The sequence below is a fragment of the Gymnoscopelus microlampas genome (genome assembly GCF_963454915.1).
Source record: "Gymnoscopelus microlampas genome assembly, chromosome: 6".
Lineage (NCBI taxonomy): Eukaryota > Metazoa > Chordata > Actinopteri > Myctophiformes > Myctophidae > Gymnoscopelus > Gymnoscopelus microlampas.
In genome coordinates this window covers 3462835-3486548 of record NC_139943.1, presented here as the reverse complement: position 1 = coordinate 3486548, position 23714 = coordinate 3462835, and the positions used below count along the sequence as shown (strand labels likewise).

Genomic DNA, 23714 nt, shown 5'->3' with positions numbered 1-23714 from the left:
TTTTTTCGGCGCGTGACACCGTCCTACGACGACTCGAGTCGACGACGACACACCACTCAAGGCGAGTCCATAATAAGCTGCTCACACGCACACGGACACGCACGCACGCACACACACTGCAGCCAACCGGACCCACCAACCGGTTTGAGTCACATGACTCTCAGTCAGCTCCGTGTTGACATTTGTTTCCGCATTTCTCCTCCTTCCATCCTCTCAGGAGGAACTGAATGAATTACAGCAGCGACGTCCTCCGTCTCCTAGAAGGAGGAGAAGAAAGAGAAAGAGAAGGAGGAGGAGGAGAAGGAGCCGAAGACGGACGTCGCTCTCCTCCGCACCGCAAAACGACGACGACGACGGAGCACCTCCGGGCGGAGGTGGAGGAGGCTGAGGAGGAGGAGGTGCGACGCGGCCGCCGGAACGCGGACTCACGCTGCGGCAGCTATAGCGAAGGACCAGGACCACCAGCACCAGGACCTGAGCTACCAGCACCAGGACCCTGAACCTCCACCATGCTGACGCGGGTGAAGTCGGCCGTGGCCACCTTCATGGGGGGCATGATGGCCGGGGGGGGCGGCCCGGGCTACAGCGGCGGGGGGGACGGACACATCGGCTCCGAGCTGCCGCTCAAGTTCCCTTACACCCGGCCGGACTTCCTGGGTCTGTCCGCCGACGAGATCGAGTGTTCCGCGGACCACGTCGCCCGGCCCATCCTCATCCTGAGAGAGACCAAGAGACTGCCCTGGAGCACCGGATATGCAGAGTGAGTTATTATTATTATTATTATTATGATCCATCCATCCATCACAACACACAGCATCCTCCTGTCTGTCTGTCTGTCTGTCTGTCTGTCTGTCTGTCTGTCTGTCTGTCTGTCTGTCCCTCTCTCTGTCTGTCTGTCTGTCTGTCTGTCTGTCTCTGTCTGTCTGTCTGTCTGTCTGTCTGTATGTCTGTCCCTCTCTCTGTCTGTCTGTCTGTATGTCTGTCTGTCTGTATCTCTCTCTCTCTTTGTTTGTCTGTCTGTCTGTCTGTCTGTCTGTCTGTCTGTCTCTCTCTCTCGCTCTGTCTGTCTGTCTGTCTGTCTGTCTGTCTGTCTGTCTGTCTGTATATCTCTCTGTCTGTCTGTCTGTCTGTCTGTCTGTCTGTCTGTCTCTCTGTCTGTATGTCTCTCTCTCTGTGTCTGTCTGTCTGTCTGTCTGTCTGTATCTCTCTCTCGCTCTGTCTGTCTGTCTGTCTGTCTGTCTGTCTGTCTGTCTCTCTGTCTGTATGTCTCTCTCTCTGTCTGTCTGTCTCTCTGTCTGTCTGTCTGTCTGTATCTCTCTCTGTCTGTCTGTCTGTCTGTCTGTCTGTCTGTCTGTCTGTCTGTCTGTGTCTCTGTCTGTCTGTCTGTCTGTCTGTCTGTCTCTCTGTCTGTATCTCTGTCTGTATCTGTCTGTCTGTCTGTCTGTCTGTCTGTCTGTCTGTCTGTCTGTCTGGAGTCTGGACCACTCCATCATGGCCTGCATTTGTTTTTATTCTTTCATGAATTCTGCTGTCTTTTACGAGGAGAAACATCATTTTCGTTTATTTTCTAACACTGCTTGCTGATAGAAAACAAATGACAAATAAAGCTCTTGATCTTGAATCATCATCATCACCATAAACATCACCAGCTGCAGCATCTATGTCAGTGGTTTTCAACCCTTTTTTATATCATGGTCCATTATTTATTTGTTATTTGAGCCACAGAACCACTGTTGACTTAAAATGTTTTGTTATTGTTGGATACGATTTTGTCCAATTCCATGCTGTATTGATGTTGTACCAATAGGAGAGATAACAGGCAAGCGTTGATCAAAATAACAATTCTTTAAATAAGTAATGCAGATGTTTAATAATAACTGAACTCTTGAGAGCGTAAAATGAAACCAAATGGACCCGCAAGGGTCCATTTGGTTTCATTTTACGCTCTCAAGAGATCAGGGTCCATCCATTTGGTTACCAACTCTCCATCATTTAGCTGGGGACCACCTGGAACCCCCTCAAGGACCACTGGGGGTCCCCGGACCACTGGTTGAGAACCACTTGATCCATGTGGTTGATTTGTATGAAGGGTGTCAAACAGGTGAACCCCCATTAAGACCTGAGAGAGGCCGATTCTACACATGCCTTCTAAATCTCACACTAGAAAAGATTTTTTCTAAAATGTTCAAAAATAGTGGATGTGCGATCTCGCAGTGCCTTGTATATCTGCACATTTCTGAATAGCCAACGCAAAATTTGAAAATGACACTGATGCTTTCAATACTTGATCTTTTATGCAGGCTGAAGCCATTGCTTAGACAAATCATGATTCTCAACCTTTTTAATTTCAGGGACCCCCCCCCCCAGATTTATTAGGCCAAAGACCCCCATGTGATACAATTTTTCTGTCTTTCTAGCACCCCAATCATTCTACACTGTCAAATCCTCAGTGTTAAAGGTAGGGTAAGTGATATTTTTTGGTAAGCTTATTTTTTTTGCTAAAAAGGTTAAAGTACTATATTGTGATAGTAATCATTGCTACAGAGCGTTTGTTCGGTCACAGGGGTCTCTCCAGCTCTTTAGTAAACAGAATATATTAATACATTTTCAGGTAGGTGACAAAATTTAAGCCAATCAGGAGAGAGCACTGAAAATGCATTTTCTGTTTAATAAAGAGCTGGAGAGACATGGAGACTCCTTTAACTGAACAAACACTCTATAGCAATGATTACTATCACAATATTGAGCTATTTAACACTTATTTTAACTAAAGTAAATCACTTACTCTACCTTTTAATTTCACTGTGAGAGTATACAAATGGAACCAAAAATGGACCCTTGGCCTTTTGACACTAGACGCCAAATCTTGTATTTTGAATATCAAAAACAATCTAGGTCAAACATGTTTAATAACAGCAGTACAATTAAGCAGTAAGAGACCTAATAGTCCTCACAAAATACAACATTGTAGTCTGCAAGCATTTCTATGCTGCTGTGAGCACTGCAGTGGTTCTTACTGGTGTTATGAGTCCTAATCTAATCCTCCTTGGTGTCTTTTTCACAGTGTGGGGTTGTGTTTACAGCTGTGAAGTCCTATCCTAATCATACGAGCTTAGTGTGTGTTACGTAATACGAGGAATGGAGAGCAATTCTGTGGCCCGCCACCACTGACTGGGTACGGCAGCGGAAAAAAGCAGCTTGATTTTATTTACTCTTTCAATATTTGACTTGTTAGAGGGGAAAAGGTGCCCCATTTTTTCATTAAGCAGAGGCCACTGTACTGCCCTTTGTTTAAATAGCATGCTATCTGAATTACATTCAAGAAAAACAAGCCTAAGTAACAAAAACACGAGAACAAATGACCAAGATACACAGTATCTGCATAGTAGCCATATCCTGGTCAGTCCACTAGCATGAATTGAGGCAGATGTACAATTAGGCAACCAGTTGAAACCCTTTTAAAGCCTTTGTTTTGTGCTAAATGATTTGCATAGTTACTGCACTTTGGCTTTTTTCAGGGCATTATACAGTATAGCCACTGGGCCTGACATTAACCGTTTCATCATCACAGCCATCACATCAGCCTAAATAAAGCAGGGGTCGGCAAGTAAGTTTGGCCTCGGGGTCAAACCTTTTCAAAGACATTAGATGGTGGGCCAGAACACAATCAATGGGCTAATTTAGGACGTGGAACTTGCAACAAACAAACATAATGTATATACAATAATAATAACAACTGTATTGTTATAAACGTTACTACATAAAGATGTGGTATAACAGGGAAAAAAAGCATGTGGAATCGAATGTTACAGGTGCACACAGAAATGCTTATCTAATCCTTTTTGTGCAGGCGTCATCCTTGAATGTTTCACTTAGAGGATATTTAGTGAACATTTCATCTGGAGACGGAGAGTACTCCTTTTCGAACAAGAGCTCTTTCATGGTTCAAGGTCTCTTAGAATGGAGAGAAACAATGTATCATTTAAGGCATGTGAAACACAGCTTTGGTGTGTTTTTTAACCCATTAAGACCTGGAACTGTGTCATTTTTAGATTTGAGCACTTATTTTACACTTTGGGCTATTCAAAAATAGCAGATATACAAGCTCATAGCGCGGCACCGAGTGCCACGCTACGAGCTTGTAGATCTGCTATTTTTGAAAAATCGTGAAAATGTGTGCACATCTTTGAATATATATATTATAAAGCGAACATTTTTTACGCAAATCTTTGCTTCTGGGGGTCCCTGGAGCAAAATATTTTGATGGGGGTCCGCGGCCAAATACATATAATTTTGGGGGTCCTTGACATGAAAAAGATGGAACACCACTGATATAGAAACATACGTTTTTCAGAAAACTGTTGAGATTTAGGACACATGTAGAATCGGCTTCAGGTCTCAATGGGTTAAACGTGAGAGGAGGTTTTCATCCAAAAGTTGACAGTGAAAACATAACATTCAAAGAATGGAAATAGAACTATTTGTTCTTCATACCTGATTTCATCAATTCAAAGCTATTGCTGTCCATATCCTCCTACCTGGACTGTCAGTCGGCTATTTATAAATTATTTACAAAGTTATTTGTCGGGCCAGATGTTAACGCTGGCGGGCCAGTTCTGGCTCACCACGGGCCGCCTGTTGCCTACCATTGGCCTAAAGCTTAGCCATACAGCATTTGTGTCAGAAGGTGTCTTGTCAGAAGTCTGCCAGCTGTTGTGACGACGACACTGGGGCAACAGATAGTATTAAATACCGGAAAAAAATCAAATAATGTCAAGAACACAGTACCTATGTCATAATTAGGCATTCTCATTAACAATAAATAGGTTCTACACATTGTTTTTGAACAGCTAAAACACAAACATTCAGAAAACATCCAGTAAATGGCTTTTGAATGTGAGGCTTGAGTTGACATAGTAGAGCAATATTATACCAAGTACAATACAGTATGTACAAAAAACAGCAACTTTCTCCACTCGTGTTGCCAGGATCGTTCATATCCAGATAGCGAGGTGCTATTTCAGCAGTTTATGAAGAGCATTTGTACTTTTTAAAAAAAAGCAACTGATATTGTTGTCTTGCCCTTTAAGACCTGAAGCCGATATCTACAAAATGTCTTCTAAATCCCAACAGTTTTCTGAAAAAACTTATGTTTCTATATCAGTGGTGCTAAAACTTTTTCATGTCAAGGACCCCCAAAATGATATGAATTTGACCGCCGACCCCCATCTCAAAACATGCAAAACATTCCAGGGACCCCCCATAAGCAAAGATTTGAGTAAAAAAATTTGGCTTTAAAAGAATGTAAATATATTAATTTACACACATTTTCTCGATTTTTCAAAAATAGCAGATCTGCAAGCTCATAGCGCGGCACTCGGTGCCGCGCTATGAGCTTGTAGATCTGCGATTTTTGAATAGCCAAAGTGTAAAATAATGCTTTTTAGCTCAAATGAAAAAGTGACACAGATGCTTCTTCAGGTCTTAATGGGCTAGATATGGACTATATCTGAAGTTGTCCCTTATTTTGGTGCCCTACCTTTTTAAATGGACATATTGTGGTGAAGCAGCATTTGGTGCTACATCTTATGAAAAGCTAACTTGTTCATGTTGTTTCCATGAAGCAATAAGCACTGCATGAACACACAGCTCCCAAAACGAGGCAAAACATTGAAAAAACAAACAGAAATGCAGCCCTAGTCAAATGTATTCACCGCCACAAATGCCAGTGAAAAGTATTACATTTGTGCCTTTGTGAGGGAAATGAGTTATTATATTGCTTAATTAGCGTACGTGTAGCGTTCATGACTTCCCAGGCTTAAACAATGCTAGTCTCTCTCTGTTGGTCCAATGATTATATCATTGCAATAATACCGGCAATGCCAGGCAAAGCTTGATAATGTTTATTCGAAGGATTTGTCTTCTTGTATATGAATAAAATGGACTTGACTAGGTTCTCCCAAAAAAAACAAAAAACAACTCAGTTTATTTGTCATGGTCCGTCGTTTTCTCCTGTTGGCAAACGAGTCCACTCTACCGTAAACCGTACCGCTTTGGTGAAATGTATTATGATAATGTAGTCGGTGGACAATGGGCATTTCTATTCAAAATCACTGTCAATAAGTGTCTTGTACTGAGTCATGCTAACTCTCTAGTCCCATGGTTCTCAAAGTGGGGTCCGGGGACCCCCAGGGGTCCTTGAGCGAGTTCCAGGGGGTACCCAGATAAATGTTGGATAGTTAGTAACCAAATGGACCCTTATGTTGCTGTAACTCTTGAGAGTGTACAAATGGAACCAAATGGATCCTTACGGGTCCATTTGGTTCCATTTGTACACTCTCAGAGTTATGGTGGTCTGTGGTCTAATGCAGGGGTTCCCAAAGTGGGGTCCAGGGACCCCCTGGGCCCTACATACATCAGCTATTTAAAAAAAAAATCTTGATATTCTTTGAAAATGTTTGAATATTTTTTTTACATTTTTAACACCACATCTGAAAATCTTTTCAGATGGGGGTCCACGGCCAAATCCACATTCATTTAGGGGTACTTGACCTGAAAAGGTTTGAGAACCACTGCTCTAGTCATGTAATAACAAATGGAAAAATAGAGTGGGGGGGACTAGTGTCCTGGCAAGCTTGGAATACAAATATTCTTTTCCCCTTTTTTTGCTTCTGGGGGCACCACCTCCTTTCTTGTGTAGAATCGGCATGGCTCCTCCCCTTTCTTGGTCAACTTCCTCCCGGGTGCTTCTGTGTTTATTCCTACTAACAACAACAGCGCTACATGTTTAGGGCAGTGGTGCTCTGACAGATTCAGCCGAATCTTGTCTTGAGAGAGATTAGTGTCCGGCTGGTGATAAGAGAGACAAAAGTTCACAGGTTCAATTCCCAGGGAGTTCCTGATTTCCAAATGGTATTAGAACGCTCAAAATTGCGTAAGTCATATTTTGATCAGGTGGGTGTCTGTGTACTATTCACTTTCACATGAAGGCCCTTGTCCTCCTGGCTGTTAGGAGGCTGTCACCTGATACATTGATTATGTCCTCCAGCCTAATTGTTTAATCGATGCTCCTTCATGGCTTTTTATTTTCCCAGCCATCCCTGGGCTCTCAGACACGTGTGTGTGTGTGTGTGTGTGTGTGTGTGTGTGTGTGTGTGTGTGTGTGTGTGTGTGTGTGTGTGTGTGTGTGTGTGTGTGTGTGTGTGTGTGTGTGTGTGTGTGTGTGTGTGTGTGTGTGTGTGTGTGTGTGTGTGTGTGTGCGTGCGTGCGTGCGTGCGTGCGTGCGTGCAGCACACTCCTTTTCTCTGCCTCTAATGTTACCACTTCAGCTGTCCAGACATACATGAGCCCTGCTTAGACGTGCAAATACCTCCTGTCTGAAGTCCATATACTGATGCAGGGTGTTACACTAGTCAACCCAATGTCCAGCTGGGTCAATAAAGTAGCCTGCTGGGTGCACGCGGGGTTTTGATGGCTCTATTCTATTCTCCAGATTAAAAACTATTATTAGCGTGAATACATGCCTTTTTAGCGCTCTATGAAAGACCTCCCACGTTGGGCGTCTACCTCTTCCTTAGAGGAGGTCCCTGGTAGTGTGGTTATACATATTAACTCATCATACATGATTTCTAATGAAATATCAGGTGATGGCAGAGATGCTCGTAGGCCTGCGTCCTGCGTCGCTGACGCACCATATTGCGAAAGGACGCATTCATGACAACTCTAGTGCGTCCATGGGACGCAGCTCCGATTAGCTCCGATAATATATAATATTTGTCAGCTGTGATCTACATGGACTCTCTCGGTTAGGCACCGTTGGTGGAGAAGTATAACTCTCCGGTTAGACACCGTTGTACTGGAGAAGTATAACTCGGTTAAACGGCGTTGTGTGGCAGAAGCAGCAGCACAGCCCCTCGCTGTTAGTCTACGCTACACACAGAGAGAGACGGCATGAGGACCTGCTCTTAAACGTGTTAAAACGTCTTGGATAGACCACTGTCTGGAATAATAACTGATCATCATACATACAGGTCTACTACTAATCTTTGTTGCTGTTGTCATCTTAAATTGACCAGCCAAAGTAAAATCCCCGATTTTAGAGTGTTCTCCCACTTGCTTGGAGATCAGAGTGAGTGGTGGATTAACGCATGTTGCCAATCAGCTGTGTAACATTAGCAGGTTAACGATGGCTCGTTGATCCTATGCATTTGACCCTGATTTGACCACAAAGGCAAACAAAAGCACTAATTAATGGCAGCTGTAAGTAACCGGTTGTCTATCGTCTGTGTCTTGTGTATGTTTAATAGGCAACTGGATGTTTTCTGTAGCTTAGAGATATCATAACAATTAATTCCCTGAAGAGGGTAGACCCTCTCCCTCATGCTAAACTTAAAGTGACTTATAAGGTTCCACTTCTCCTCAAAAAGACAACTTTATTTTCCTTTCTCAATGACAAGCCTAATAGTATTATTGCATGTTGACTATGTGCAATAACTGCAAGCCAATGTTCATAGGCATTGTCAGTATTTGTCTTCATTATTTCTTGAATTCCTATTTCTTTATTTGCCAATACTTCCACTGTAAGCCAGTGTTTTCAGTCTACACAATAAATAGTAAAAATAAATTCTACATTCATAAATAATACAAAATAAAATAATAATAATGATTAAAAGGTTCTATGATTAAATGTATTCTATTGGTCAAAGGTATGTTAAATCCACCTGTTGCCCACTACTAGTATTTCTTACCATAAGGTGTGCTAATACTACAGAATCATATACATTTGAAAAAATATATTTATGATTTTTTAATATATGTATATATATCGGTATCGGTCTTGAAAAGCAGGAACGGGTCGCACTGATCTAGATCTGCTATTTTCACAATATGTATCTGTGGAACTGAATCAAACTAAATTAAGTGCCTCAACTCCTAATTCCTCAGGGTGGGGGGTCCCCAGTTAAAATATGATTATTTTGGGGGGTCGCTGCCTGAAAAGGTTGAGATCCACTGCATCAGGATATAATGTACACAGTCACACACGCATAGAAGATATGGAGATTGGAGATCAAAGAAAACGATAGGGGGGGGGACGTGTAATTGGGGACCCATAAAATGTCCCTGGGACCCATCTAAAAGACCACCCTTGCATCCCAGGACCCATTACATTGAAAACCTAGCAACATCACTGTGATGGTTAGAGCTCTGTGTCTAATAATAAAAATCTAATGGTGAAATTTGAAGAATTACAGACAGGCAGAGATCTCCATACATGGGCATAAAAGGGACACAGACAGACAGGCGGTCACAACGGGTCGGGTACTCTGACAATGCGTATAACGGGTATTGCACAACAGGGTGGGGCATGCGTTCCCTATTTGCATGGTTCCCAAGTAGGCCGGTGCACCGGTCTAGTTTTAATTAAATGAATGCTTGCTGACTGTTAGTTGTATAATATAGTACAATGAAATGAAACTAATGAAAGAAACTGGTTCAGTACACAAAAGTTGTATTGTTCTAAAATAAACAATATACCGTCCCTCACCAACACCAAAATCACTCCAGTCCATGCTATGCCGACCCAGATTTGAATCCAACCCCGAGGTCCGTTGCTGCATGTCCTTCCCCATCTCTTTCTCCTGCCATTTCCTTTCTCTCTCCAGTCTCCACTAGCGCTATCAACAATAAAGTCTTGAAAATACCACAAAAATAAATTAAAAAAAGGAACATTAATCTATTACATCGTTGCTGTCGGGCAGAAACCTCTTTATCTCCATATTTCTTTCCATCATAAATTAAAGCCCTACTTGATCATACTACAGCGTCACACAAAAGCATCAAAAGTAGCAGATCTACAAGCTCGAAACGCGGCGCGAAGCGACGTGTTTGTAGCTTGTAGATCTGCTACTTTTGATATTTTCTAATTTTAACCCCGAAAAGGAACATTTTCTGACATAATTGTTTCCACCCGACAGAGATGATATTTAGGGGTGTCAGAAAAAATCGATTTGAATACGAATCGCGATTCTACTGTTGGGACGATTCGGAATTATTTTCAAAAACGTTTAAAAATAAATAAATAATACAATTATAAAAGCTACATAAATGTACTCTGCTCTCATGGCCGCAGACTGGAGTAGATCCTGAAATCCTATGTTTTGAATCGAGAATAGTTTTGAATCGAAAAAAAACATTTTTTGAATCGGGAATCGTTTGTTTTGAAAAAAAAGAAAAAAAAATCAGAATGGAATGGTGAGATAGCAGAAGATTCACAGCCCTAGACGACACTTTATTTTGGACTAAAGCACATGCATGCTCGGTTGTGTGGGTGTTTGTATATACATTTGCATCAGTGAACAAAACTCAAACAAAAGAACATGTGGGGCTCCGGCTCGCTAAGCTTTGCCATGAAGGATTTAAAATAAAACGATGATAATGAATAGATTGTAAAGATGTTTGGGAAACCATCACCCACTCTGGAAGACAAGAACACAAGCCTCCAGGAAACGAGTGAGGGTGGCTGGCTGTGGTGTTCTTTTTTTTAACCCTTTAAAACCGGGAGCGCATCTCTGTGTCATTTTTAAGATTTCTTTGGCTATTCAAAAAATAGCAGATCTACAAGCTCATAGCGCGGCACCGAGTGCCGCGCTATGAGCTTGTAGATCTGCTATTTTTTGACAAATCGTGAAAATGTGTGCAAATCTTTGAGTATGTATATTTTTTAAAGCGAACATTTGTAACTAAAATCTTTGCTTCTGGGGGGTTTCTACAACATTTTTTTGTGTTATAGCAAAACGTATGTTGCTATAATATCAGTGTTTCTCAAAAATTATATGTATTTGACCGTGGACCCCCATCTCAAAATATGTTGTTCCAGGGACCCGCCCAGAAGTTGTAACAGAGTTAAAAATGTTCGCTTTAAAAAATATATATATTCAAAGATTTGCACACATTTTCACGATTTTTCAAAAAAATAGCTCATAGCTCACAGCGCGGCACTCGGTGCCACGCTATGAGCTTGTAGATCTGCTATTTTTGAATAGCCCAAAGACATCTAAAAATGACACACAGATGCGTTCCCTTGCCGGGTCTTAAATGGTTAATTTGTGTGCCAGCTCTGGTTGGCATCAGCAGCAGCCAGGAGCGGGCACGCACGCTACGCCACGCCACGCACGCCTGCCTGCCTGCCTGCCTGCCTGCCTGTCTGTCTGTCTGTCTGTCTGCCTGCCTGCCTGCCTGCCTGCCTGTCTGTCTGTCTGTCTGTCTGTCTGTCTGTCTGTCTGTCTGCCTGTCTGCCTGCCTGGGGGATGTGTCAACAGCTGGTGGACCAGCAGGCATTGCTGTTGTGAAATCACACTTCCAGAGGGGAGAGAGGGAGAGAGAGAGAGAGAGAGAGAGAGACCCTTGCTGAGATGATGTGCTTGTTGTTTTGTGCACATCATCCACTTAGCATGGTGAAACGAGGTCAGATGCCAGTGAGTCAGCATTTGAATGGATTGAAAAACGTTGGGATGGTTGCGTCCGGCTCACTGCTTCTCTCTGGGGACCACCACCACGGGGTCCAAATGGACACTTAACGGACGGGTCTGTAAGCTCTCAGAGTTTGAAAGGATCCCTGGCTAATAAGCCTTATTATTATATGCCTTAAAGGGATAGTTCACTTTTTTTTCGAATCGAATTAGTCACCCCATGGAGATTTGAATTTGTGGATATTTTGATGGCCAGCGGACCGGGAGGCAGCGGTTCCGGTTGGAGACACAAAGGAGACTCTTTGTGTCTCCAACCGAAACCCCCTTTAGTAACAAGTACCTTTCAAAATAAATAAATATTTATGTTTTTAATATTTAGTTTAGTTTAGTTATAGAGGGCAATTATAATGTAATCAAGGCATATAAGGCTTATTACCCAGGGATCCTTTTAAACTATTAACACTGAGGATTTTACAGTGTAGATTGGGGTCATCGCAGGGATAAATAATTGTATCAAATGGGGGTCTAATGCATTGGTTCTCAAAGTGGGGTCCGGGGACCCCCAGGGGTCCTTGGGGGGGTTCCAGGGGGTCCCCAGCAAAATGTGTTAATATAGCATCACAATCATTTTAACCTTTCATTCTTTGGCTATTCAAAAATAGCAGATATATCATAGCGCGGCACTCGGTGCCGCGCTATGAGCTTGTAGATCTGCTATTTTTGAAAAAGGGTGATTTTTTTGTTGTTGCAAATCTTTGAATATATATTTTTTAAAGCCAACATTTGTAACTCAAATCTTTGCTTCTGGGGGGGGTCCCTGGAACAACATATTTTGAGATGGGGGGTCGGCGGCCAAATGCATATCATTTTGGGGGTCCTTGACATGAAAAAGTTTGAGAACCACTGGCCTAATGCATATCAAACTGGAGGTCCTTTAAAATGAGAAAAGGTTGTGAATCACTGTTCTAGCTAATGTTGCCACCAGTGTCTTTCTGTGGCAGATAACGTCACAACGAGCAGCCTGTCTCTCTCTCTCTCACATTATGCATTTGGTTGGACAGAGGAGATGGCCTTGATGTGATAGAGTTGTCTGTCTGTCTGTCTGTCTGTCTGTCTGTCTGTCTCCTTCTCAATTCCATTAAATTCTAAGTGGCTTTATTGGTATGGGAAATGTAGTGCATCGTTTACATTGCAAAAGCAGCTGTCAAATAAAACTCTCTGTCTCTCTACCTCTCTCTCTCTCTGTCTCTGTCTGTCTGTCTGTCTGTCTGTCTGTCTGTCTGTCTGTCTGTCTGTCTGTCTGTCTGTCTGTCTGTCTGTCTGTCTGTCTGTCTGTCTGTGTCTCAATCTCTCTCTCTCTCTCTCTCTCTCTCTCTCTGTGGGTGGGGGTGCTGTCAAAGAGTATAGCTCATTCACTCCTCCACCCTTTCATCCTCCTTCACTCTTTATCTCTCTAACACACACACGCACACGCACACGCACACGCACACGCACACACACACACACAGACGTGCACACTTTTTACCCTGCAATTGCCCTCCGGGAACTTTTGACATGCCACCATAGATGAGGCCTGATCACATGATTCTGTCTTGCATTACCAAACTAACCCTTTCTCACACACACACACACACACACACACACACACACACACACACACACACACACACACACACACACACACACACACACACACACACACACACACACACACACACACACACACACACACAGATCAATGCCTCCATCAATAAGTGTGTGTGTGTGTGTGTGTGTGTGTTTAGAACACAAACAGTGCTCGGCTACATCATGTGTTGACTCCACGCTATCAGACATGAGTATAGATTGGTGCTCCTAAAATTGATATTGTTGTTGTCAGGCAGAAACCTCTTATCTCCATATTCTAACTTGTTGTTGTTTCGTAAATTAACGCTCCACTTGATCACACTACAGCGTCACACAAAAGCATCAAAAGTAGCAGATCTACAAGCTCGAAACGCGGCGCGAAGCGACACGTTTGGAGCTTGTAGATCTGCTACTTTTGATATTTTTGAATTTGAATCCTGAAACGGTTTCCACCAGACAGAGACGATATATATTTGACTACAGACCCCCCCATCTGAAACGTTTTGTGCCAGGGAGGGCATTTTGGGGGGAAATGATTCCACATCTTTCAGAAACCTTCACTATAAGCTCTATAAGCTCACAGAACGTCATTGTTTTGTTACGTAAACACAGGGCAAAGTTGCATACTACTATACCTTCAATTTAACCCATTCATTAGTTTCATATCTTATCCCGGTGTCCAGGTTAAGCAGCCTCTTGGCTCCCTCTCTCTTGTCTATTACAGCAGTGGTTCTCAAACTTTTTCATGTCAAGGACCCCCAAATTGACACTTAATAGCCCGCGGACCCCCATTTCAAAAGATATGCCGGGGACCCCCATAAGAGAACATTTTTTACGGCTCTAGCAGTGATTCTCAACAAGTTTAATTTCAAGGACCCCCAGTTTGACATGCATTAGGGCTACAGACCCCCATTTAATGGCATTTCTATCACTTGGACCGCAATTTATATTGTAAAATCTATGTCAATTTAACTCTTGAGAGTGTACAAATGGGGTCCGGGGACCCCCAGGGGTCCTTGAGGGAGTTCCAGGGGGTCCCCAGCTAAATGATAGATTAGGCCAAATGGCCCTAACGGGTCCATTTGGTTCCATTTGTACACTCTCAGAGTTACAGACCCATACGGGTCCATTTGGTGCCTAATCTATCATTTAGCTGGGGACCCCCTGGAACTCCCTCAAGGACCCCTGGGGGTCCCCGGACCCCACTTTGAGAACCAATGTATTACAGGGATCGCCCCTTGTACGATAAAAGAGTTGGTCCATGTCCTACCCCCAGATAATCTTGAACCCTTTGAAACACCAGCCACACTGGTGTGTGTGTGTGTGTGTGTGTGTGTGTGTGTGTGTGTGTGTGTGTGTGTGTGTGTGTGTGTGTGTGTGTGTGTGTGTGTGTGTGTGTGTGTGTGTGTGTGTGTGTGTGTGTGTGTGTGTGTGTGTGTGTGTGTGTGTGTGTGTATTTAAGCCCTATATCACTTTATGATTGAGATGTGTTGAGAAGGCTCTGTCAGGAGCTGAGCTTCAGGGAGGGCTGTGTGTGTGTGTGGGGGGGGTGCTGCCCCCGGGGCCTGGGACTCCCAGGGTTCGCCCGTCACGTCGACCTTTATTATTGTTAGGACTGTGCTCAGTCCGTGGGTTCCCTCCCCCTGGCATGTTGGGCGTGGCGTGGGGGGGGGGGGCAATCACATCGCATGTACAGTGATGTAGTATATTGGTTTGAAAGTTGATATGTTGTCGCTTTTAACTCATGCTTACCCTCAATTACTGCATTCAATTGTAGGTAGGCCTATAATATACTCCAGGGGTCTTCAACAGGGGGTCCGGGACCCCTAGGGGGTCCTCAGAGCTACTATAGGGGGTCCGCCAAAACTTTGTGTGATAGGATTTAGTTTTTTTTACATTAACCACTTTGAACCCTAGAATTCCTCTTCTGAGGGGAACATTAGCCGAAAATAGGCGATCTACAAGCTCTCAACGCCTCGCAGTGCGAGGCGTTGAGAGCTTGTAGATCGGCTATTTTTGGCAAAGACGCTATAGGTGGAGCAGACTAAGTAAAAAAAAAACTTTAATATGAAACACAATTTTATACAATATAAAGTAGGGGGTCTCTGGTTCATCTCTCTCTCAGCTAGGGGGTCCTTGGCCTGAAAACGTTGAAGACCCCTGGTATACTCAATGCCACCAATAGAGTACAGAAGTCCTGACGTCACTCGTTCATCCCCTGGGTCGTGGTGGTCATTTCTCTATGGAGAATAACATTGGGTCATCATAGAATCGTCTCATATAAGAATTGTGGTCCAAAAATAAACAAACTGTCTCTGAGATATTGTCAGGGAGGAGGTTCTGTATCGTTTATGATAGTCAGTCACTTGTATTTGATACAGTCTGTTTCTGGGGAAAATGTAACTAATTCGGCGGAAGTAAGATTATCGTTTTCTCACCGTCAGTTGATGCTTCATATCCATAAGAGTCAAACCGCCGGGGTCATTTGTTTATTTTTGGAACACAGTTCTTATTTGACGCGATATTAAACACGTCTATGGGGATTCAGAATGGGGGTGAAAAAATGAGACCCAGGTAGGATGTGTAAATTATGTCAGACTCCGGTGCTCTATTTACAGTCACGGTTTTATTTGAGTCATGACCTTATAAGAGAAACTATTCAATCATATTGAAATGTTATGTTGCATGAGTAGTTGGTTTATTTCCACACAGCTAGCTTTACAGCATGCACATTAATTCGCGTTTTAAGCGAACATTTTTAATTCTGTTACAACTTCTATTGGTCCCTGGATCAAAATATTTTCAGATGGGGGTCAACGGCCAGATTTATATAATTCTTTGAGAACCACTGATATTATAGCAACATAAGTTTTTTTTCAACAGATTTTTTAACGGATTTTGAAGAAATTTGTAGAAAAGCAAAAATTTGAGTTACAAATATTCGCTTAACAATATATATGTATTCAAACACCCACGATTTCCCCCGAAAATAGCAGATCTACAAGCTCATTGCGCGGCACTCGGTGCCGCGCTATGAGCTTGTATATCTGCTATTTTTGAATAGCCCAAGGACATCTAAAAATGACAGAGATGGGTTCCAGGTCTGAATGGGTTAAGAAAGTCATTTCCTGGAAATGCCTGAAATGAAATGTATTTTGGGTAAAAACATCACGTTACAGCCGTCCAAAAAAAGGTCCATTGCTGCTAATGTCCTCATCCATCACTTTTTGTGTTTTAACAGTGCTGCACCCTAATCATGAGCTGAATCAGTGGTGATGAGGAAACCTCACCCTGACGTAAATAAACTCTCAAAACACCAATGACATGGAGTATAATAACATAATGCTTATTACAGAAGATAAAAGAGGAAAACATACACATGGACTGATCCAGGAAAGCAAAGAATTAATCTAGACAGTGACTCAACCAGTGCTGTAAAGTAACTTTAAGCACAATTTGGAGGTATTTTTTACTTTAGTGGAGTATTTCCAATTTTCAGTACTTTTACTTCTTCTCCACTACACCTAAGAGGAATATAGTGTACTTTTACTCCACTTAAATTATTTGAAAACTTTAGTTACTAGTTACTTTGTAGATTATGATTATTATTACAAAACATACATTAACCACTTCAGCCCTATATACATTTCGGCCATTTGAAAATAGACGATCTACAAGGTCATTGTGAGCTTGTAGATCGGCTATTTTCAAAAATATTTTTATACATTTTGAAAACGTGAAATGGGACATCCTGCATAATGAGTACTTTTACTTTTGTTACTTAAAGTACATTTTGATGCCAATATTGTTGTACTTTTACTCAAGTGCATTTTGAATTCTGGACTTTTACTTGTAACGGAGTATTTCTATATTGCAGTATTGATACTTTTACTTAAGTAAAACACTTGAGTACTTTTTCCACCACTGGAGAAGGCCAACGTTTTTCATAAAGTTTTGATAATTGACAGTAATCACTCATTAACTTGAAGCGTGTTTCAAAAGGACATGGTCTCTGTCCATGGTGCTGAACTCTAACTCTCGCATGCTTTGAATTTGTGTCGCCGTTGCGGGCCTGCGTTACGACCTGACTCAAGGTTGCAACAAAAGGGAGACACAGGCACAGTTAAAAGTGTATAAAATGTCTTTATTTAAAGATAAACTAACTAAGCATAATAAAGTAAATATGAATGAGCATCAGCGTGAAGGCAGTGTATGGGTGTGAGTGTATGTGCAGTGTGAATGTTGTAAGGTGTAAACCAAGGTATGTTAAAGGGTCTACACCATGAATTTAAAAAATAATAATGATATTTAATATCATATTGTTTATGTCCCTCAAACGTTTTTTTTTTAGATTTAGGAGACATGTAGAATCGACTTCAGGTCTCAATGGGTTAAAAAAGATTATTATTTTTTTGGTTGGAACTGAAAAACGGGAGGAATTGTTCGTGCTAGTGACATCACTTGCGTGACCAAATCAGTTTGGCCTGTTTTTTGACCAATTTACAGAAAACCCCAGATTTGCTGTGAAAGCCTGAGTGTTCAAACTGGGGTATTTTTGAGGATAGAAGAGAGGTAGGGGAGACCAAAAACACACAAAGAAGAAGAACAAGTTAAAATTCATGGTGTAGACCCTTTAACAAACAAACTGGGGAGAGAGGAGAAGAGAGAATCTGACAGAAAGAGGACTGCTTTTAAAGCCCTCAGAGCAATAGGCTCAGGTGCTCCAGATCAGAGCTGATGGCCTCCCAGCTCCACCTACCAGGCATTCAACAGACTAGCACTGGTAGACAGAGTGGGAGGGCGTCACAGTTTGTTCTAACGTGATGTAACATCAAGCTTTAATGGGTTACTATTTAGCACCATAACACTATAGTAGTTTCTGAACCTGTTACTGAAACACCAACCTTTTTAAATGCATACATGCAGAGTGTGTGGCAATTACTTTTTGCTCTGGAATTAGATCTTTTCATGTCAAGGACCCCAAATTGAGATGTATTTGGCTGTGGACCCCCATCTAAAAAAAATGTTGTGCCAGAAACCCTCAGAAGAGAAGATGTGTGTTTTTAAAAAAACATCTCAATAATGATAGCTGTGAGCTTGTAAATCTGCTATTTTTGAATAGCCAACGTATACATGAATAAAGTTGTCAAAATGATTGTGATGCTGTATTAACACATTTTGCTGGGGACCCCCTGGGACCCCTTCCCCCCCAAGCACCCCACTTTGAGACCCACTGGGATAGAGGAAGAAGAAGAGCTGGACAGAAAAGAAAAAACATAGAAACAGGTCCAGTAATCAAAAAGATTGACGCAGATCAGTGAAAGGTCAAACTTTGTTGAGACAAGCCAGAGCACACTGTTCATAGCCTTAATGCAAGGGTTCCCAAACTTTTCAGGCCGTTATTTTACGGCTATTATGACCGTTCAATTTAACACTTATTTTTTACTTTCTACTTGCGAATTCTGGGGCTGCACGATAAAAAGTGGCATACCTCAATATGACAATATTTTTTATTTATAAAGAGCTGTAACATGTTATAGCAAATCACACTGTCATTCAAGCATAAATGTCTTAATATTAAATTTGTGTTTAATTAAAAATAAGTAAATGGTATAGGATCCGGGACCCAAACTAGTGAAAATAGCCAATTGGAGACAACTCATAGACACTTGGAGACTCATACACTCCTCTGAGACACAGAGTGACTAGACAGAAAATGGTGCCGTCTTCATAGTGAGGACCAATTATATGAAGATAATGTTAAACATGGGGTGAACCTCCCCTTTAACCATCTGTTCAAAACTAAACTAAACTTATGATGAATGTAACATTTTAGCAGCTCAGGGTTCTTCAACACTTGTTTAAGGCATTGGTTCTCAAAGTGGGGTCCGGGGACCCCCAGGGGTACTTGAGGGGGTTCCAGGGGGTCCCCAGCTAAATGATGGATAGGAACCAAATGGACCCTTATGGGTCTGTAACTCTGAGAGTGTACAAATGGAACCAAATGGTCCCTAACAGGTCCATTTGGTTCCATTTGTACACTCTCAGAGTTAAGTTAACATTGATTTTACAATATGAATTGGGGTCCCAGAGATAGGAATGCCAGTAAATGGGGGTCCGTAGCCCTAATGCTTGTCAAACTGGGGTTCCTTAAAATGTATCTTTTCAAATGGGGGTCCGCGGGCTTAAACCAGTGAGAACCACTGGTTTAAGGAGCCAGTGCTGCTACTGTGAAGCTCACTGTATTCACCTGCTGTCATGAATAGACTTACCTTTGCCCTGAAGGACAGAAAACCGTCAGTAGACATCGATATACATCATCATCATTCTATAAGCCAGTGGTTCTCAAACCTTTTCATGTCAAGGACCCCCAAAATGATATGTATCTGGCTGCGGACCCCCATCTCAAAACTATTTTGTGCCAGGGATTGGCTTGTTTCAATTTGTCGATGTATATAAGGCTAAAGTGGTTCCATTTTGATGGGGACCCACTTGTACCCCTGGGGGTCCCCGGACCCCACTTTGAGAACCACAGGCCGAGGGTGCCCCACAGAAGAGACAAAGCAAGTTGGGTGCATGTTGGTGCGTGTTGCCTTTTGTTGATCTGTTTTTATAAATCATTATGAAGGCTAATTGAGATGAGACACACTTAATTAATCCCCAAGCGGGAAATTAACGTGCTAAGTATACACAATGTCACAGTCAGCCAGTGTTGCCATGTCTGCTTATTATAAGCGACCGTGGGCTTGTTTTTCTGTTAAGTCGCTTGAATTTTGGTGGTTGCGTTTTTTTGGGCTTGTTTCTAAAGGGTAGTTGCTTATTTGGGCGTTGCTTCCTAATGCTCACAACGCGTTGTGATTGGATATACATATATATATTTAAAACAATGTAAGCCGGCTTAAAGTTCTCATGTGGCCGTCGCTTCTATTGGGCTTGTTTTCATAGACCTGGTTGCTTATTTATCTCGTAAAATCTGGCAACACTGCAGTCAACTCAATTCCAGAGGGAGGCTACATTAGGCACTATCAGTCAATGTCATCGCGATAATCAAAATATGCTTAAAACTTAAAATGCCATTTTTGTTATAACCACTTGAACCCCCAGGAACGTCCGCCAAAAATAGCCGATCTACAAGCTCACAAGGCGTTGTGAGCTTGTAGATCTGCTATTTTTTGGAAGTTGTACTGAATTTGCAGCTCGACAAAAGCTAATTCGTCCCAGTGTGTGACGGAACGACGATTTCACGATAACTTAAAATCTCTGCGATACGATTATTGTGAGCGTTTCTTTCATCACGATAAACGATAATAACGATTATCGTCCTGTCCCTATTCCAGGCTAAACAGTGGTATGTGTGCTTGTGCAAGCTAACATCATAAGAACCGCACACACACACACACACACACACACACACACACACACACACACACACACACTCTGATGTTTTTTAATTTTAAACGGCTTAGAAAATAAGCCCCTCTTAATCTTAACCAACATCAAGTTCCTCTTCAAACACAACACATATGTCGTCTCTGTTGGGTGGAAAACCTCATGTCCAAGACCTTTCAGGATTCAAATTTAAAAAATAGCGGAAGTAGCAGATCTACAAGCGCTGCGTATTGAGCTTACAGATCTGCTACTTTTGATACTTTAGTGCAGGGTTCCCCAATAGGCAACTGTCCGACACGCGACGACTCCTGTCATAAAAAAAAAAAAATTGAAAACTTTTTTGGGGGGATTTTATTTTTTTGTACACCTGGCTGCTGTTAATCTGTATTACTTTTCAAGCAGACTGCAACAACCAAATATTTTAAGTAAATGGTTGGTTCTCAACTTATTTTGTTTCCAGAGTGCAATTTTTCCTTGTGTGACCCTCAACACAGGATTTAAGAATCCCAGGCCTAAAATAACACAGTGTCAAATTAGCTAGATTAGAGAAAAAAATAACGAATAAAAAACACAAAATTTTGCGCCTGCGCGCTTTGCGAGTGGGCACAATGCCCCTGGCCCTCAGCTTGGTACCCTAGACATAATTTGGCCCTGGGGGAAAACAAATTTGGGAACCCTGCTTTAGTGTGACGCTGTAGTGTGATCAAGTAGGCCGTTAATTTATGAAAAAACTAAAAGTTAGAATATGGAGATAGTGACAATGTGAAGATCCCCATTGAGCCAACAACTCTGTCTAACACACACACGCACGCACGCACGCACGCACGCACGCACGCACGCACGCACGCACGCACGCACGCACGCGTAAATGCACGCTCCCGCAAATGCACACTCCCACTTCATTCTGGTTTGCTCGTCATTTATGTGGCTTATGAAATGAACGAGCAATTTGTAACCACAGCTTTTGTGTGTTGTGATGTTATTGTTTTGTATTCCTCTGGCTGAGCGGGTAGAGGGGCCGTCTGGGAATGTGAGGGTCGCCGGTTCGACCCTCAGCTCGACGTGTTGAAGTGGCTGTAACTGCACGAACAGATAGTGGCTGGGGGGGAGGGGGAGGGGGATGGTTCTGGTCCTTGATCATAGACTGAGCTTTGTACCACACGCACCACTTCTCTCACAAGCTCACACTAACCCTGATGCACTGGGCTGTCCTTGTAACGTCCGGGAATCGAACCCGGGTCTCCCGCATGTAAAGCCAACATCTTAACCCATTAAGACCTGAGGTCCGATTTTACAAATGTCTTCTAAATCCTAACAGTTTTCTGAAACACTTACGTGTGTTGCTATAATATCAGTATATCCGTATAATATCATTTTCTGTCCCTCGAGGACCGGAAAATACTCCCTTTCCCTTTTCCCCTATACACGAATCCACGGAGCGCTGCCCTGCGCGCAGCCATTGCTGCGGTGTCAACGTTACGCGGACGCGACACCGCAGCAATGGCCGCCTACAGGCAGCTACAGGCACTACAGGCCACTGCAGCACGTCTGTGCAGTGGCGTGCACAGACATTTTGAGGGGCAGGTGCTCAAGTAAATTACACTTTTTTTTGTTTACTTGGTCTGCTCTTTTTTCCCTCAACACCAAACACCTCTTTGCCAAAAATAGCCGATCTACAAGCCCACAACGCCTCGCAGCGCGAGGCGTTGTGGGCTTGTAGATCTGCTATTTTTGGCTAAAGTTCTCCTCAGAAAAGGGATGCTAGGTTTCGAGTGGTTATGGTAAAAAGAAAAATCATATCACATAAAGATTTGGCGGACCCCCTGTAGTAACTCTGAGGAACCCCTAGGGGTCCTGGACCCCCTGTTGAAGACCCCTGCTGTAAACTGAAAAAAAAAAAAAACTTTATTTTTTTTATTTTTTCAAAAGGGCACTTCTGGTCAAGAGGGCAAAGGGCAGGAGCTCTAGCACCACCTAGAGTCTATCTGTGCATGTCCCTGCGTCTGTGGATTCGTCTATACTCTCTCTACTGTTTTCTCTTCAACTCCTGTATCTTCTGCTCTAGCGTCCTGCTGTCTCTCCCTTCTTTCCTGTGGTGTTTTTTCGGTTGAACGTTTTGAAGAGAGATCACATTAGCTGGTTCACTCCCTCACTGTTCAGTACATAGACTATAGAGACTCTCAGGTCTTCAGCAGAGCACTTACCAACACAATTTACAACGTAGGCATTAGCAGACGCTCTTATCCAGAGTGACTTACAAGTGCAAGATCAGAGTAAATGTGATAAACCAGGGTAAATAGCCACTTGGTATTATATTTTAGAGTGCAAAGAAAGAGAACACTAATAGTGCTTCAAAGAAGCTAGGATTCCTGTTAAACATCAAACAAAGCATCTGTGATCTGTCATCGAAAGAACGTTCTGAGCATGTGTGTTCAAGTGAAATAAATCCTAAGTAACACGTGAACGAGTAATTCCAACACAAATCTGCATAGTGTAATGTCTCTGTCGGATGGAAACCTCATACGTCCAAAACTGTTACTTTTCAGGATTTTTTAAAGCGAACATCTTTAACCCATTAACACTTCCACCGCCAAGGGCTAATCTCAGAATGTACTCACCATTGCCAAGGTTTTATTGTTGTTTTTGTTTTTTTCAGGTCGCCATCGGCCCCGTTAAAATCCTTTAGAAAGCGTGATGGACTGTTTGTAAACAACGTGCACATGTCCATGCGTCTACTCGTCCAGACCGCGTGTCAAAAGGAGCCGCCATGTTTGAGTTCTGACCGTTTATGTTAAGACCTGAGGCCGATTCAATACAAATGTCTTCTAAATCCCAACAGTATTCCGTAAAACGTATGTTTCTATATCAGTGGTTCTCAAACTTTTTCATGTCAAGGACCCCCAAAATCATATGTATTTGGCCGCGGACCCCCATCTCAAAATATGTTGTTCCAGGGACCCCCAGAAAGCAAAGATTTGAGTAAAAAATGTTCGCTTTAAAACAATATGTATTCAAAGATTTGCACACTTTCACGATTTTTCAAAAATAGCAGATCTACAAGCGTGCAGCGCTATGAGCTTGTATATCTGCTATTTTTGAATAGCCAAAGTGTAAAATAATGCTTTTTAGCTCAAATCTAAAAAGTGACACAGATGCGTAAAATCTTTGCTTCTGGGAGTCCCTGGAACAATATTTTTCAGATGCCGGTCTGTGGCCAAGTACATATCGTTT

The 23714-nt window shown here is 42.5% G+C and overlaps 1 protein-coding gene across 2 annotated transcripts in view; it reads left to right on the top strand.

Annotated features, from left to right (window-relative positions):
* The first annotated feature begins 227 nt into the window (after positions 1 to 227).
* The window catches only part of ppm1h (protein phosphatase, Mg2+/Mn2+ dependent, 1H), an 86043-nt gene continuing 62556 nt past the window's right edge, over positions 228 to 23714 (top strand). For both annotated transcript variants that reach the window (XM_084060105.1, XM_084060106.1), the window contains exon 1: positions 228 to 760. In XM_084060105.1, coding sequence (XP_083916231.1) covers positions 510 to 760 — 251 coding nt within the window. In that variant the 5' untranslated portion in view covers positions 228 to 509. The remainder of the gene's footprint in view (positions 761 to 23714) is intronic.